Source organism: Oncorhynchus clarkii, chromosome 19, assembly GCF_045791955.1.
Source record: "Oncorhynchus clarkii lewisi isolate Uvic-CL-2024 chromosome 19, UVic_Ocla_1.0, whole genome shotgun sequence".
NCBI classification, from domain to species: domain Eukaryota; kingdom Metazoa; phylum Chordata; class Actinopteri; order Salmoniformes; family Salmonidae; genus Oncorhynchus; species Oncorhynchus clarkii.
This window is the reverse complement of record NC_092165.1, coordinates 26,002,237-26,018,659: the sequence shown is the minus strand read 5'-3', so window position 1 is coordinate 26,018,659 and position 16,423 is coordinate 26,002,237. Positions and strand designations below refer to the sequence as shown.

The 16,423-nt window shown below is 41.1% G+C and overlaps 1 protein-coding gene across 3 annotated transcripts; it reads right to left on the bottom strand.

The window, feature by feature from the left end:
• Positions 1 to 912: 912 nt before the first annotated feature.
• On the bottom strand, positions 913 to 16,155 carry LOC139374971 (sodium-dependent multivitamin transporter-like). 3 transcript variants are annotated; one of them, XM_071116261.1, is made up of 17 exons: positions 15,636 to 16,155; positions 11,128 to 11,211; positions 10,468 to 10,940; positions 10,177 to 10,242; positions 10,008 to 10,059; positions 9,644 to 9,711; positions 9,231 to 9,385; positions 8,377 to 8,517; positions 8,122 to 8,251; positions 7,783 to 7,871; positions 7,550 to 7,662; positions 7,198 to 7,268; positions 7,011 to 7,097; positions 6,638 to 6,831; positions 3,263 to 3,369; positions 2,902 to 3,023; positions 913 to 1,990 (listed from the first exon to the last, which is right to left on the bottom strand). In XM_071116261.1, exons 3-17 carry the CDS (start codon positions 10,813 to 10,815, stop codon positions 1,847 to 1,849), a joined length of 1,887 nt encoding a protein of 628 aa, XP_070972362.1. In that variant the 5' UTR covers positions 10,816 to 10,940; positions 11,128 to 11,211; positions 15,636 to 16,155; the 3' UTR covers positions 913 to 1,846. The 3 variants fall into 3 exon arrangements, with proteins under 3 accessions (XP_070972362.1, XP_070972360.1, XP_070972361.1); XM_071116259.1 differs by having other exon boundaries at positions 11,128 to 11,276; positions 15,636 to 16,145; XM_071116260.1 differs by lacking the exon at positions 15,636 to 16,155 and adding an exon at positions 12,549 to 12,837 and having other exon boundaries at positions 11,128 to 11,276.
• Positions 16,156 to 16,423: the final 268 nt, after the last annotated feature.

Sequence of the window (16,423 nt, the reverse complement as noted above, 5' to 3'; positions counted from 1 at the left end):
CATACCCAAGAAGACTCAAGGCTGTAATCACTGCCAAAGGTGCTTGAACAAAATACTGAGTAAAGGGTCTGAATACTTATGTAAATGTAATATTTCAGTGTTATTAATAATAAATTAGCAAACATTTCTAAAATCCTGTTTTTGCTATGTCATTATGGGGTAGTGCGTGTGGAACAATGAGGGGGGAAAAACAATTTAATCAATTTTAGAATAAGGCTGTAACCTTAGAACAACGGATCTGAATACTTTCCAAAGGCACTGCAATTTCTATATTGTTTTTACTTATTTAGTTAATGTATCTTTCCGATAGTAACGCCAATCTAGAACCAGTTGTTAGCAATTAAATGGTTAGTGCATCCAAATTACAACATTAGTTAAAATGGTTTACTACTATTATAATTTTAGGAAACCATCTAACTGAAATAATTTGGGCTAACTATCCCTTCAACATTGTGTTTTGGCTCCACAATGAGGGTTGTTATTATACCAATGCTGTACTGTATAGGGTTGATGTAGCATTGTCTGCATATTTGTCTCGACTGAATTGCAGTTTTTATTGTGAGAGCTCTGGTGAGAAAGATTTCCAATGTTTATTACAAACTTAACAATTTTTCTGGTGATATCAATAATTTCTTCCCATGTTGTCCCCCCCCCCTCCCATGTTGTCTTTGTTTGGCCAGATATGTGATGATGTACCATACCTCCAAGAGGGCAGGCTTTCTCTCCTCCTCATTCATCTCTACCAACTTCATCACATCCAAGTCTCCTACTCACTGGATATTCAGGAACACTGCCTTTCCCTGCCAACTCAATACTAACTTTACACTAAAAAACTAATAGATAATTATACTGTTCCTAATAAAGAAAAATTATCAGCAGCACTGATTGTGCTGTGAACTGTGAAACCTGAAATACATTGAAATGTTTATTTAAGATTTTCTTTTCTAACAAAACCGTCTCAGTATAATTTTACAAAAATATTTTCTGCTTCGACACAACAGGCCAACATGACAAAGTTGTTCACCAGATCACATTACTGAAAGAACTACTCAGTTCCACAAATTAAAGATATTTTCTCATTGACAGCAGCATAGTGATATCAAAGATATAACTAACCCAAGATTGAACAGAGCCTGTAGTTTCCAATGGGAGCAAATGAATCATAGTGGGCAGGACAAGCACAAGCTAGTGAGATCCCATTGGCACGTTCTAGCATTTATTTGCATATTTCTGTTGCTTATTCTAAAGTGTGGGTGTGCAATAACTCAATTCACCCTTGCACTCCTAAACAACTTTTTTCAAACTTTGGCAAAGGGTAAAGTCTACAAAATGCAGTCCTCTCAGTTGGTTACAGATTGTAGTTTTAGAAACAGAAAACTGTATGGACATAAAATGTTTGGTCGTTGAGAAAATTGGCAGAATTTCGGCCAAAACCCTTTTGCTCCCACTGCCGGCCACTGGGTTTCCTCTTATCTGTGGTAATGAGAGGAAACATAAACCGGATTTTTTGCATTTATACATCCGGTCCATTCAAATCTGAATTCCTCAGAACTAGATAATATGGCCTTGGGTTTATCTTTTGATTTCCAGAATACGTAATACTCTATGTACATTTGGTATTGCCATGCGTCATGTACAATATACATGTACAGTCCCAGTGCATTTTTTATCCAGTCACTTGAATTACAAACCTGAAGCAAAGTTTTAAAATAAGAGTCACTCCCGACAACACATCTCCTCAAAAGAACAGGTCCTCTGTGAAAAACAGTGACATAAAATGGTGTGGACCATTTCACTGCCCCGTGTGCCACGACATAACATGAGGTTATGGAAGTGTCTCTGTGCATCACACAGTTGTCTCGTGTTCCGTAACAGGTGTGGGGGAAGTGGGAAGAAAGTTCAGCCTCTCCTCCTCTTCTTCTTCTTCTGTGTAGTCGGCCTGAACATTACTTTCCTTGTGTTGTGCAGGTGGACATTCCTGGATGATTGGCTACTCGTACAAAAACATACACTATAAACAACTCACCAAGAGTTAATTCACCTTGAGATAAGATAATGGGTAATGTTAATTAAGTACCCTTGATACAATAGCACATAGTGCCTTCAGAAAGTATTCATACCCCCTGAATTCAAAATGAATTAAATATGTTTTTTTCTCTCACCCATCTACACACAATACCCTATAATGACAAAGTGAAAACATGTTTTTAGAAATGTTTGCTAATTTATTGAAAATGAAATACTGAAATATTCAATTTACATATGTATTCACACCCGAGTCGATGCTGTAACAATAAAATGTGTAAAAAGTACAGGGGTGTGAATACTTTCTGAAGGCACTGTAGCTTTGTTGAAATGTCTCACACAGACCCAAAACAATAGAACTTGAGTGTTGCTAGCCATAATGACAAAACAATATAACATATTTTAACTGAAGCCAGAGGTCAATCATTGAAGAAGGTGGGTTTTCTACAATGGACTTTTAAACGTTTGTCTGCTGTACACACTTGCTGAAAGTGCAGGTGGAAATCTTATTATCTGCAATGATTGAATTCCAGCCTATCTTGAATGCATAGCCCCCATCTGCTATAAATGCATCAGGGGAACCTTCAGGAAGCAAACATTGTGGAATGCTGCAGATAGAAACGTCATGAATGGAACTGACGTGATTCCTTATTCTACACGTCAAACAAACATAACATATTTCTATCTGAACGTTCCATTATGTTGTGCCTGCTGAATGCAGCCCTGTGTTTACCGCAGCCCTGAGGACCAGACTTTGTCCAATAATTAATACTTGTTTTTGTTGCAAAACGTTTTGTTGCTTTTTGATGTGGTTTCCACTAATGAACACAATCCTGAACTGTGAGTGTGATGAGCCTATGTGCTCTGTTGACTTACCCTGTGCCCCAGTGGGGTGGCGCAGCACAGATTTTGTTTGAGGTTATCTGGTACGAAGAACAGCATGTTGCCCAACAGAGGATACAGAGTGCCTGGGGTCACATCCTCCTCTTTCATTGGTCCTTAAATTAAAGATAAAATCCAACCAATTAGATTAACTTAATTCAGAATCTGTTGTGAAAATGATTGGTCTAATTTACCAGACAGAGATTAAGTGTAGTCCCTGATTAAAAGGCATGCTCAATGAAGAATCTCAATCTCCCTTGAGCATGCTTTTTAGTCCAGGAGTAGGTTTAATATGTGTCTGGAAAACCAGCCCTAATTGCATCTTCTATGGTAATGATCAAGAGCTCTCCCCTACCTGTGAGAAAGCTAACGATCAACCCTGTGATCACCACAGTGAAAGAGCTGAGAGCACTGTACCACATGAAGGATAAGGAGTAGAATCTCTGCAGACCCATTGGTTGGCTAAAGAACAGTTGAAAGACATAGTTAAAATAAAATCACAAAATGTATTAGAAATTTGCATCTACAGTGCCTTCAGAAAGTATTCATAACCCTTAACTTATTCCACAGTTTGTTTTGTTTCTATGCTTGAAAATATGGAGAGTGGTAATGTGTAATGTGTTCTATTGGATTTGATCTAAACATTTTGTTTTCAGGACAAAAAGTGAATTGCTTTGCCACATTTTTTGCAGTATTACTTTAGTGCCTTGTTGCAAACAGGATGCCTGTTTTATTCTGTACAGGCGTCCTTTTCACTCCTGTCAATTAGGTTAGTATTGTGGAGTAACTACAATGTTGTTGATCTATCCTCAGTTGTTTTCCCCTAACATCACAGCCATTAAACTCTGTTACTGTTTTAAAGTCACCATTGGCCTCATGGTGAAATCCCTGAGCATGTTTTCTTTTACTCCGGCAACTGAGTTAGGAAGTACACCTGTATCTTTGTAGTGACTGGGTGTATTGACACACCATCCAAAGTTGTAATTAATAAATTCACCATGTTCAAAGGGATATTCAATGTCTGCTTTTTTGTATTTTTACTCATCTACCAATAGGTACCATTCTTTGCAAAGCATTGGAAAACCTCCCTGGTCTTTGTGGTTGAATCTGTGTTTGAAATTCACTGTCTGACTTAGGGACCTTACATTTATTAAAAAATCATGTTAATTAAGGATCGGACTCTTTTTAAAATTTCGACGAAAATGACATACCCAAATCTAACCAGGCTCAGGACCTGAAGGAAGGATATGCATATTCTTGAAACCATTTGAAAGGAAAAACTTGGCAGGTTGTGGAATTGTTAAAATAATATAGGAGGATATAATACATTAGATAATACAAAAGAAAAACCATGTGTTTTTTAGTATTTTTTTTGTACCATCATTGTTGAAATGCACGAGAAAGGCCAATATACGACTTAGGAATCTAGGCACAATTTAGATTTTGGCCACTAGATGGCAGCAGTTTATCTGCTAAGTTTTAGACTGATCCAATGAACCATTGTATTTCTGTTCAAAATGTTTTATAAAGACTGCCCAAATGTGTCTAATTGGTTTATTAATAACTTTCTAGTTCATAACTGTGCACTCTCCTTCAAACAATAGCATGGTATTCTTTCACTGTAATAGCTACTGTAAATTGGACAGTGCAGTTAGATTAACAAGAATGTAAACTGTCTGCCAATATCAGACATGTTTATGCCCTAGGACATTTTCTGGTTACTTACAACCTCATGCTAATTGCATTAGCCTACGTTAGCTCAACTGGCCCGCGGGAGACCCACTGATCCTGCAGCAGTTTTAAACACTTATTGCACACTTATTATGTGACTTGTTAAGAGCACATTTCTACTCCTGAACGTATTTAGACTTTCCATAACAAAGGGGTTGAATACTTGACTCCAAACATTTCAGATTTTAATTCATTTGTAAAAAAATATCTAAAAACATAATTCCATTTCGACATTATGGGGTATTGTGTAGACCACTGACAAAAAAAATATATACAGTGGGGAGAACAAGTATTTGATACACTGCCGATTTTGCATGTTTTCCTACTTACAAAGCATGTAGAGGTCTGTAATTTGTATCATAGGTACACTTCAACTGTGAGAGACAGAATCTAAAACAAAAATCCAGAAAATCACATTGTATGATTTTTAAGTAATTAATTTGCATTTTATTGCATGACATAAGTATTTGATCACCTACCAACCAGTAAGAATTCCGGCTCTCACAGACCTGTTTGTTTTTCTTTAAGAAGCCCTCCTGTTCTCCACTCATTACCTGTATTAACTGATCCTGTTTGAACTCGTTACCTGTATAAAAGACACCTGTCCACACACTCAATCAAACAGACTACAACCTCTCCACAATGGCCAAGACCAGAGAGCTGTGTAAGGACATCAGGGCTAAAATTGTAGACCTGCAAGGCTGGGATGGGCTACATGACAATAGGCAAGCAGCTTGGTGAGAAGGCAACAACTGTTAGCGCAATTATTTGAAAATGGAAGAAGTTCAAGATGACGGTCAATCACCCTTGGTCTGGGGCTCCATGCAAGATCTTACCTCGTGGGGCATCAATGATCATGAGGAAGGTGAGGGATCAGCCCAGAACTACACGGCAGGACCTGGTCAATGACCTGAAGAGAGCTGGGTCCACAGTCTCAAAGAAAACCATTAGTAACACACTACGCCGTCATGGATTAAAATCCTGCAGCGCACGCAATGTCCCCCTGCTCAAGCCAGCGCATGTCCAGGCCCGTCTGAAGTTTGCCAATGACCATCTGGATTATCCAGAGGAGGAATGGGAGAAAGTCATGTGGTCTGATGAGACAGAAATATAGCTTTTTGGTCTAAACTCCACTGTTTGGAGGAAGAAGAAGGATGAGTACAACCCCAAGAACACCATCCCAACCGTGAAGCATGGAGGTGGAAACATCATTCTTTGGGGATGCTTTTCTGCAAAGGGGACAGGACGACTGCACCGTATTGAGGGTAGGATGGATGGGGCCATCTTTCGCGAGATCTTGGCCAACAACCTCCTTCCCTCCGTAAGAGCATCGAAGATGGGTCGTGGCTGGGTCTTCCAGCATGACAACGACCCGAAACACACAGCCAGGGCAACTAAGGAGTGGCTCCGTAAGAAGCATCTCAAGGTCCTGAAGTGGCCTAGCCAGTCTCCAGACCTGAACCCAATAGAAAATCTTTGGAGGGAGCTTAAGTCCATATTGCCCAGCGACAGCCCCAAAACCTGAAGGATCTGGAGAAGGTCTGTATGGAGGAGTGGGCCAAAATTCCTGCTGCAGTGTGTGCAAACCTGGTCAAGAACTACAGGAAACGTATGATCTCTGTAATTGCAAACAAAGGTTTCTGTACCAAATATTAAGTTCTGCTTTTCTGATGTATCAAATACTTATGTTATGTAATAAAATGCAATTTAATGACTTAAAAAGTTACAATGTGATTTTCTGGATTTTTGTTTTAGATTCCGTCTCTCACAGTTGAAGTGTACCTATGATAAAAATTACAGACCTCTACATGCTTTGTAAGTAGGAAAACCTGCAAAATCGGCAGTGTATCAAATACTTGTTCTCCCCACTGTACATTTAAATCTATAAGCAAACTAAATAGAATACTTTCAGATGATCTGATTATTAGTTGTTGTTTGCCTCTTATGACACATACATTTTATTTTTATTGAGCTTTTCATAATACACTAAGACTCTTACCTGGATGTACTAGTAGGCACAGCAGTACTATTGAGTGCAGTCCCTATGGCTGTGGTGATGTTTTCTGAGAGTTGTACAGCAGTGCAGTTGAAATGAGACACAGCAGCAGGACCACCAGAGGTACGGGTTACGATGCTCCCGATGCCCACCCAGAAGGCCATCACCAGGCCTGACCCCAAACCCGCCAGGGCACCCTGGAGAAACGCAGTACCTCAATCAATCAAATGTATTGATTGAGTCTTGACCTTTTTACATCAGCAGTTGTCACAAAGTGGTTTTAGAGTAACCCGGCATGGCGCTAAGTTTGATTCCCACAGGGATCACATTCACATACTAAAAATGTATGCCCTCACTATATACATTGAGTACTTACAGTAGAGTTAGCCCAAGGAAAGAACATCCCGAGACAGAAGATGCCAAGAAGAGGACCACCAACCATTCCAAAGATTTTGAAAGCAGCCTTGAATTTAAATAAATACAAAAATGTCAGAATCAAACATAATATTTGAGTTTTAACAAAATACAGTAAGTTATTCAAATATATCAAATGTTGTCCTTACTTGCAAAACGGAATCGCTCATCAAGTGGGTTAAATAGGCCATAGCCAGGCACATCAGTCCATATGAACATGCTAGTTCAGAAACAGAAAAAGTAAATGTCACTCTTTAATGCTGATATTATATGCGTGCCGTCTTAGAAAACATCTCACAGGTAAAGTGAGGAAAGCATGATGTAGAACTTACAAATAAGTTAAGAGACACTGTCAACAGTGAGCAGGGCCCCGTTCAGATACCACCCCTAGTCCCTACCCCATAGGCACTTGATCTGATCTACTGTACATGAAGTGGCTGGGTCCTAGGGGATAAGGTCTAGGGGTTGTTTCTGGACAGGGCCCAGGAGATCTCAACGTACCCAGTCCCTTGGAGAGCAGGGTGGCCCTGGCCTCTGTCATGGATGAGCAGTGTGGTTTGATCAGGTCCTCCAAGGTCACTGTGGCCAGAGAGTTAAAGGCTGACGAGATGGTGCTGTGGAGACAAACATGAAACTAAGTGTCAACACCAAAGCACCCTTCTGGATGTCTAGGCTGGGTTAATGTAAAGCCCTTTGTGACAAAGGGTGTTAAGAATATTGATTGATTGAAATACCTGAGAGCTGCACTAAATACGCAAGCTATAAACAGTCCAGATAGACCAGGTAGATCCTGCAGCATGTCCATAACAAAGTATAACACCATCTGTGGATAGAGAACACATAATGGTTGGTGTATTGTAGGTAAGAGTGTGGCACTAGCTACACCAGGTTTGTGGGTTCAATTCTCACTGGAGATCACAGACACACAAAAATGTATGCACTCACTGTACTGTAGGTCAATTTGAATAAAAACATCTGCTGACTGCTAAATTGCAGATTACTTAACCCACATGCTACAATACTCTAATGATGCACTCTGAAAGACCAAAATAATAACACACACTTCTACTGACCTCATTTTTTGATAAGTTGCCTATTTTGTGAAATTGATCCTCCCCACAGTAACGTGCAAACATGACCAGCCCCATGACACAGCTCAGAGCTAGAGCTACCTGTAGAGAGGGAAACACCATGTAGCAAGACCTGCAGAATCACAACGCATTAAAATAGGTCAGTATCCATACCATTACCATGGTATTACCACATGAATCCATGTGTATGTACTGTAATGTGGTGTTGTGTATGGAGTGTGGTACATGCAGTCTTACATGATGGCTTCCCTCTCAGTCTTGGAGCTGAGGTATCTCTGGACCTGGGCCTGGTTCACCCCGTACAGAGACAGCATCAGGAAGACCCCTCCCACCCCCAGGGTCCAGAACGTGTACCTCTCCGTAGGGTCAGGATTCAGGCTGTAGAACAGACATGACAAGAGGGAGAACATAGAATTGGAATATTAGAACTGGAACATTTATTTATTTAATTTTTTATTTCACCTTTATTTAACCAGGTCGACTAGTTGAGAACAAGTTCTCATTTGCAACTGCGACCTGGCCAAGATAAAGCAAAGCAGTTTGACACATACAACAACACAGAGTTACACATAGAGTAAACAAACATGCAATCAATAATACAGTAGAAAAAGATTGTGCAAGTAGACATACTGGGGTGCAAAGGAGCAAGATAAATAAATAAATACAGTATGGGGATGAGGATGAGGTAGTTGGATGGGATATTTACAGATGGGCTATGTACAGGTGCAGTGATCTGTGAGCTGCTGTGACAGCTGGTGCTTAAAGCTAGTGAGGGAGATAAGAGTCTCCAGCTTTAGTGATTTTTGCAGTTCGTTCCAGTCATTGGCAGCAGAGAACTGGAAGGAGAGGCGGCCAAAGGAAGAATTGGCTTTGGGGGTGACCAGTGAGATATACCTGCTGGAGCGCGTGCTACGCGCTGCTAGGTGCTGCTATGGTGACCATTGAGCTGAGATAAGGCAGGGCTTTACCTAGCAGAGACTTGTAGATGACCTGGAGCCAGTGGGTGGAATTTAAGATGTCCTTAAATCAAACTTTAAACAGGATCGTCAGTCATTGCTTGAATACATGAAGATAGTAACCAGTCTACTCACTCTATGCCAGAGATACGGTTCCCCTCCCAGACCTTCCTCCAGACCTCTGCTAACCCTCCAGTCTGCTGGACCCCCACCACGATGACCGCCAGCTGGCCAGCAAACATCACTATGGTCTGGAAGACATCTGTCCAGATCACTGCCTTCAGGCCTCCCTGTCAGGACCAGGTACAACACAGAGGAATAGAGCCTATTATCGTTTAGGCGTCAAGCTTATAATGGCTGATGTTACATCTAAAGATATAGAGAGAAAAAAGGACACTTCGCAATGACATTTCATAATGTCAACGTTAAACTTTTTTTTTTCACGAGTACATTTTATTTGTACTTTAGATTGTCATATTTCCAGTTTATTTACCATTGTGTAATAACAGCTTATTTACAAACTCTGAAAATAACAAAGAACAACTTACCAGAGTAGTATACAGTGTACACACCAGTCCAGTGGCCAGCACTGCTCCCCATAGATCAAAGCCAGTAACTACAGGGAAGCATGGAACCAAATTAAGCAACCTTTACTCATTCATAATGTGCATTTTGCATAATTCTAGATAATCTACTCATGGCACAAAACACAGTAACATTTCCAGTTTCCCAGACACAGATTAAGCCTAGTCCTGGACTAAAAAAAAACTCTTTCAACTGAGAATGTCCCTGGATGCATTTGAGTCCTGGACTACGCTTAATCTATGTCTTGGAGACAGCCATAACCCGCCATTAAAGTGTTAAAACTTATCACGGTCTGTAAATCCTAAAAGCAAAGCCGAAATTACTGACCTGCATTGAGTGCTAGGGCCGGAGTGTACACACAAACACCCATATAGATGACCTGCAAGAGATAGCAGCAGTCATATCAGTGGAAAAACTGATCAACAACAACATTTACAAGTTCTTTATATTACTTGTTTATGTCTTTATTATTGCATCTGGTATGTATGGACCTTACTGTCTGAAAGATGAAGGTAAGTGTTCCACAGATACGCACTGGTTTGCTAAAGCGCAGTTCCAGATACTGAAAAGAAACAATACTATCACTAAGTGACATATACACATCAGTATATTCAGAATGTATTTATTCATTATTTATTTCCCTACCAGAAACCAATACTATGTAAACTCCTTAGCAGGGTTTAAAAGCTAGGCCTATACATTTCAACTGGTATTAGCCTACATATTTTAATTCCAAAGACTTATCTCCATCAGGGGTTTAGTTTGCAAAGAACCTACAAGTACGTACCTGGTAAGCGCTGGTAAGATGCAGCCTGTAGAACACAGGAATGAAAACATGTGCTGGAATTAATAGGCCCAAGATGTAAGCACAGCCTATGAACCAGTACTGAGTGCCATGGGTATAGATCTCTGCCGGCACGCCCACTATAGCCACCGCTGACTGAAATGTAGCGATAAGTGACAGGGATACAGGAAGGCAGCTCATGCTCCGGTCCGCTAGCAGGAACTCCTGAGTGGTGCGCTGCCGACCCCCTGACAGGGCATAATACAGCCCTATGCCCATGGATGCCACCAGCAAGAGGGCAAATATGACATAGTCGATAGTGGTGAAGTGCATTCTTTCCAAAGGATCCATCTTGGAGCCAGTGATCAGGATATGGCTACTGTGGCTAAATGGGATGGAGATGGATGTGGAGGGGACGTCTCAGCGGCGTAAGGGGAGAGTCTTTGCCCAACAGCCTTGCACAGATTTCAGATACACTGTAATAAAATACGGGAGGAAACATGTTGATTAACTCAGAATGCCGCCTTTATTGGTAACTACCTACCTAACTACGCCCTCAAGAAAACAGAACTTGGTTTGAGTATGATGAATTAGGTCAACGTTATTGTTTGCCACATTAAATCTATTTAAAGCACACATTAATTTCAAGAAGCTTTCACATACCTCTCCTTCAGTCCAAAACATCCTTCTGGAAAAGACAATTTGACGAGCAGGATAAATTGCCTCCACAAGCTTTCAGATCACCATCTTTACGAAGGGCAAGTCAGAAGAGATTTTCCATTACTGCCATTGCATTGCAGTTGTCAGCTTAACTGCAGTTTTAAACAAATAAAAAAACTTTTAAAACGCTATTTGGAGAAAGCAAAAAAAGATCCCAGCCATTATCACCTTGGACGGCCATTGGTTAATACACCTCAGTTGAACTACAAACACATAGCCTATTAGGTATACAACTGTAATGTTATAGCCCTGAATATATGAGAAATTATTCACACTGACATGTGGCATTAGCGCGGAAACAAATACGTAGGACATTTTTAGAGCTGTATTGTTTGCATTTTGATTGCATTTTAATGTAGGCCTATAAAAATATGGGCCATGTGGAGATTTTCATATTAATATATATATGCCATTTAGCAGACGCTTTTATCCAATGTGACTTACAGTCATGCGTGCATACATTTTGCATATGGGTGGTCGCGGGAATCGATTGCATTTTAATGTCGGCCTATAAGGAAGATGGGCCATGTGGATATGTTCATATTGAAACATATATATTTTTTAAGTTCTTTGTTTATCCGGTTTCTCAGGGAACCACACATGGGGCCCGACACCAAGTTTGGGAATCACTGTGCCATTTAACGTTAGACATACTTCATCCTTCTAACGGATTAAGTAATACTAGCCAAAGCCCTTCAACCTTACTGCAATATAAATATCTGCTGGCAGTTAGCCACCGGACTGACCTACAGGGGTGAAGGTAGATTTAATTTATTCCCGGTATGGGAATAATTACATATATAATCCCTATTCATTCAATAGCATCTCTGTGGGCCTAGTCGTAAAGATCTGTCATTATTTTATTTTTTACATTTTACCGTGGCATAAATACAACCAGTCGTGATGTTATCTGATTGTCAAACAATCACTTCAAAAGGCTCCTTTACTAGGCTATCTGCGCACGTTCATTCACTCGCAACATATTTCAAACCTCCAAACAGTGGTAAATGGAAATAGACATGTTACACAAAACACCAAAAAGTGCAATGACATTTGGTCAGAATCTACTGCTCTGTACGCACGCGTCTCGTGGCGGCACCTAATCTCTGCCTTGGAAAAATGTCGTGTCCTCGTCGAACCACATCGCATTTGGGAGCGTAGGCTATATCAGTTTTCAAGTCTAATCGCTAATTTTCATGCGGTAATGATAAATAATAGTGTAAAAGCCTACATTTTTCTTTACATTCTGTTTTGTGATAGGCTCGTGTATTATTGGTACGGCGTACCCCAACTATTTATTTGACTGTTGTGCCGTACCAGAGTACTTTCACCCCTGCGTATCCTGTATATAAGCGACTATTTACCAGTTGTGTACTCATTCTCAGAGAATCGGATATGGTTTGTTTTTGGATATCTGTTGACACGGCCGCTATCGCAGGGCGGTTTTAAAAATGCCTCGTCCAGCATCTAGCAAAACACACTTTCAGCAGCGTCTCTTGTTGCCTACTTCACCGACTGAGAGATGGGGTAGTTCGTTTCACGTCTCAGGCCTCGGCCTGTGCTGCTAGAGCAGTGATTCCCAACCCGTTTCGGTTAGTGTAAGACCAACTTGAGTTTTGCTACCCTTTGAGTTTTGTACCCCTGGTTGGGAAACAATGTGCTAGAGGGCAATATTGTGCAACTGCAGCCTGCAATTTGGGGCGTTCCTGCATGTGGCCATTCCCCAAATATTCATGCGTGTGACACTTGAATGTGGGTCAAAAGGGAAATAAACTTGCTCTCAACATCGTTACCTGACATACGGAAAACAGTGCGCGACAGGCAGGGGTGAAGGACACGGTCTACCGGTGTCGCCACCAGAGCAGATGGGAGGCTGGGGAGACAGCACACTAGCTTGCTGGTTAGCTAGCACACGGTGTCGCCCACGCCTCCCACCGACTGTGTACAGGAGAAAACCGTGTCACAGACGCTTCCCGCTAGCACAATAGACGGGAGGCTGGGGCGACACCGCGTGTTAGCTAACAAGTTGCTAGTTAGTTAGCACAGTGTCGCCCCCACCTGCATTGTACCGGACTAGATGGCTTAGCTAGCACACAGTGCCTTTCACTCCCACCTGCCCTCGTAGTCGTTAACAGAAATGCGGTGACGAAGGACACTGTACGGCTATCGCCGTCGCCCCTCTTCTGCAGCCATCCAACGTTATTGTGCATTAACGTCACCTACTGTACTGGAGCGTCACCGTTCTTCTTATATGGTGTAATGGCGTTCGCAACAGGTTCTGGATTCTGCCACCCACTGTGCGGGTGGATAATAAGGATTTTAAAAATGAAATAATGTGGGTCAAAAATAAATAAAATATCATACCAACTATCAAAAAATACATTAACTTAACATAATCAACCTGCTTTTCTGTAAAAAAATAATAAATCTAAATCAGGTACCTACACTGTCTCGGAAGAGTCCTGTGGGGTGGGACATATCCTAGCTATAATAGTCCTTGCCATGAACTCTTGGAGCCACAAAAACTTCTCGGCTGCAGATATAATGATGTTGAGCTTCTTGGACTTCTTAGACACTTGTGCTGTACAATTAGTCACTGTGGCTATAAATGCCACAAAATCATCTTTCTTCACAATGAGTGTATCCAGATAAATCAATTGACTTAAAACACTAGCAACTGGTTGCAATGCATCCACCGCCATATCTTCAACACTTGCCTCTTCAACTCTCTTCACCGCCTCCACATAGGAGATCCGGTGCACAGTCCTGATCCTTGACATCTTGACCTCCTTCAGTCTGGAGTATGAACCCCACCACATTTTCCATTCACTGATTCTTCAATACCCTACTTGTCCCATCTGCAAACATTTGATGTGACCATATCCTTTACAATTCCCACACTGTAATGGTTGGACAAATGCTGTCACCACACACACATCCAAGTTTCACGTGTTCAGGTAGAGTCTCCTCAAACCACAATAATATTGATAGGCGTTTCTCCTTTGTTCTATTTACCATATGGGTCATGCGAAGTGCACTGACCACTCCTGGGATTTTCTGACTAAGGTACTCCTCATTGGTGGCTCCAGAGTGACGCGGCGGTCTAAGGCACTGCATCTCAGTGCTAGAATCGTCACTACAGACCCTGGTTTGATCCTGGGCTGTATCACAACCAGCTGTGATCGGGAGTCCCATAGGCCGGTGCACAATTGGCCCAGTGCCTTCCAGGTTTGGCTGGGGTAGGCTGTCATTGTAAATAAGAATTTGTTCTTAACTGACTTTCCTTGTTAAATAAAGGTTAAAAAAATCCAACGATACTCCAGCTATAACTCCTTTGGCAGGCGTCCTGCTCCGAAGAGGAATACAGGTACTTCTGACGTGGGCAATTTTGCCAGATCCATTGCACGCTTCTTCTGTTCTTCATCGACACAATTCACCAAAACAAGGCCGCTTCTAGTCACCTTTATTGAATCCACCTTTCCCACTGCTTTCTTCACAGTCCTCAATATTACAAGTGGATTTCCCAAATGAACCCCCTTGTCCAGAAAACACAGTCCAATAAGAAATTTATTATTGGAACAGTACTTTTCTTCTACAACTTTAGCTCATTTTGTTCCATTCTTTGATTTCACTATTTTTCATTCATTATCACACTCTTCACTTGCCGCACTTTCAGATTCAAGCACAGTCGCCATTTCCCAAGATACACTCCCCATGCCTGATATATATTTTTTGCATTTTTATTACCAATACAGGGATAAAGAGAGGTTCCTGAAGATGCAGGAATACCCACATGCAGGAACGCCCCGAATTACAAGCCGCAATTGCACCCTTCTTCGAGAGTGCGGAGTTATCCTTTTGAAAGCACGTGAGCAAAGAGGTTCTAAACCTTCAGGGAACGCTTGCGAAACAGACCAGGGGTTTGAGAAGTCAATGAGTAAAGTAAAGCTATGTTATTACTCCAACCTTGTGAAAGTGACACTTACATTTTTCGTCAAAAACAACTTTATTTGTAACTTTAATTTGACGGCCTACACATGCGCAGTTCGGCGCGAAACGGCCGTTTGACCCGATGACGTATTTTTGCGCATGAGTTTAGCTAGATAACATCGCCTACAAGTGTGATCGGGATTTCTATTGGAGAGCAGTTTTAGCCTATCTTCATATTGTATAGTCTTTGGTGTGACTGTGCCGCTAAAAAGGCACATATATCGTGGACGCAGACGAACATACCTAACAAAAATCACTGTTCATGATTCCACTCGTTCGCAAAGAGTCGGGCGTGATTAGAAGTCGGTCAGATCAAGAATATAAGCGTTCTGAGGTTTGTTTAATCAATACTCGGAGCAATATTTATATGTTGACATGTATTTTATTTTCTTTGTGTACAAAATACCGGTGTCCTCATATGTATGTATATACGGCCATGTACCATTGACTGTACATCTTACCTGTCTGTATAAGATGTGGTGCCGACAGTCAACTTCCAATCCAGCACTTTTGTAAATCTATGTCCTGTCATCATGCATCGCGACACGGTTGCATGCGTTGAAAACGTGGTTTACTTTGGACCAGGCATCATCTCCAAATCTGATGATAATTGTCCCATAGGTAATAAGCGAAAATCAAAAGCCTCTCAAAAAGCTTCAGAAATTCAAAAATGTTCTGAAGTTATCTAGAGATGGTTATCTGCAAAACGACACATGGGGATGACTCATCCATGTCTCCGTTGTTCAAGAATGTCACGTTTTGGTTTGTTAACAAACACCTAGAATATGATAAATTAGCATCTAAAGATACACCATTACTCTTCACGTTTATCATTTAAATGTACCTCACGTTTATCATTTAAATGTACCTCATTGATCATAAGAATGTTTTAGTTCTTCATTGAAAGCAATCCTTTGTAAACATTTGTTGCCCATGATGATTATAGCGCTTTTCTCTTGTAATTACTCATGTCTAGGAAGTGGGCTGGGTCATCGACAGCACAGTGGACACTATATAATACCCATAAAACCTAGCGGGAAAACTAGGTAATGGTTCCAATCATTTTTCAATTTTAGAACTACTTCATATAAGGTCTGTGTTTCGTGAAGGCTTACCCTGGCGTGACGTTTTGATAGCCATGTAATTCTCTAGGACAAGTTGAGTGTTCTCAATATATTATCCTCGAAAATGCGAATTAGCAACAGAGAAGACTTCAGCAAGACTACGAATTCATGCAGGGAGCTCCTGC

Bases quoted from the DNA above. Each gene is read 5' to 3' on its own strand.
- LOC139374971 (XM_071116261.1), bottom strand. From the start codon at position 10,815: ATGGATCCTTTGGAAAGAATGCACTTCACCACTATCGACTATGTCATA. The intron at 7,663-7,782 runs GTATTTCAATCA...TTGTCTCCACAG, and splicing joins GTATTTAGTGCAGCTCTCAG to CACCATCTCGTCAGCCTTTA. The intron at 1,991-2,901 runs GTAAGTCAACAG...TTGTACGAGTAG, and splicing joins CCACCCCACTGGGGCACAGG to CCAATCATCCAGGAATGTCC.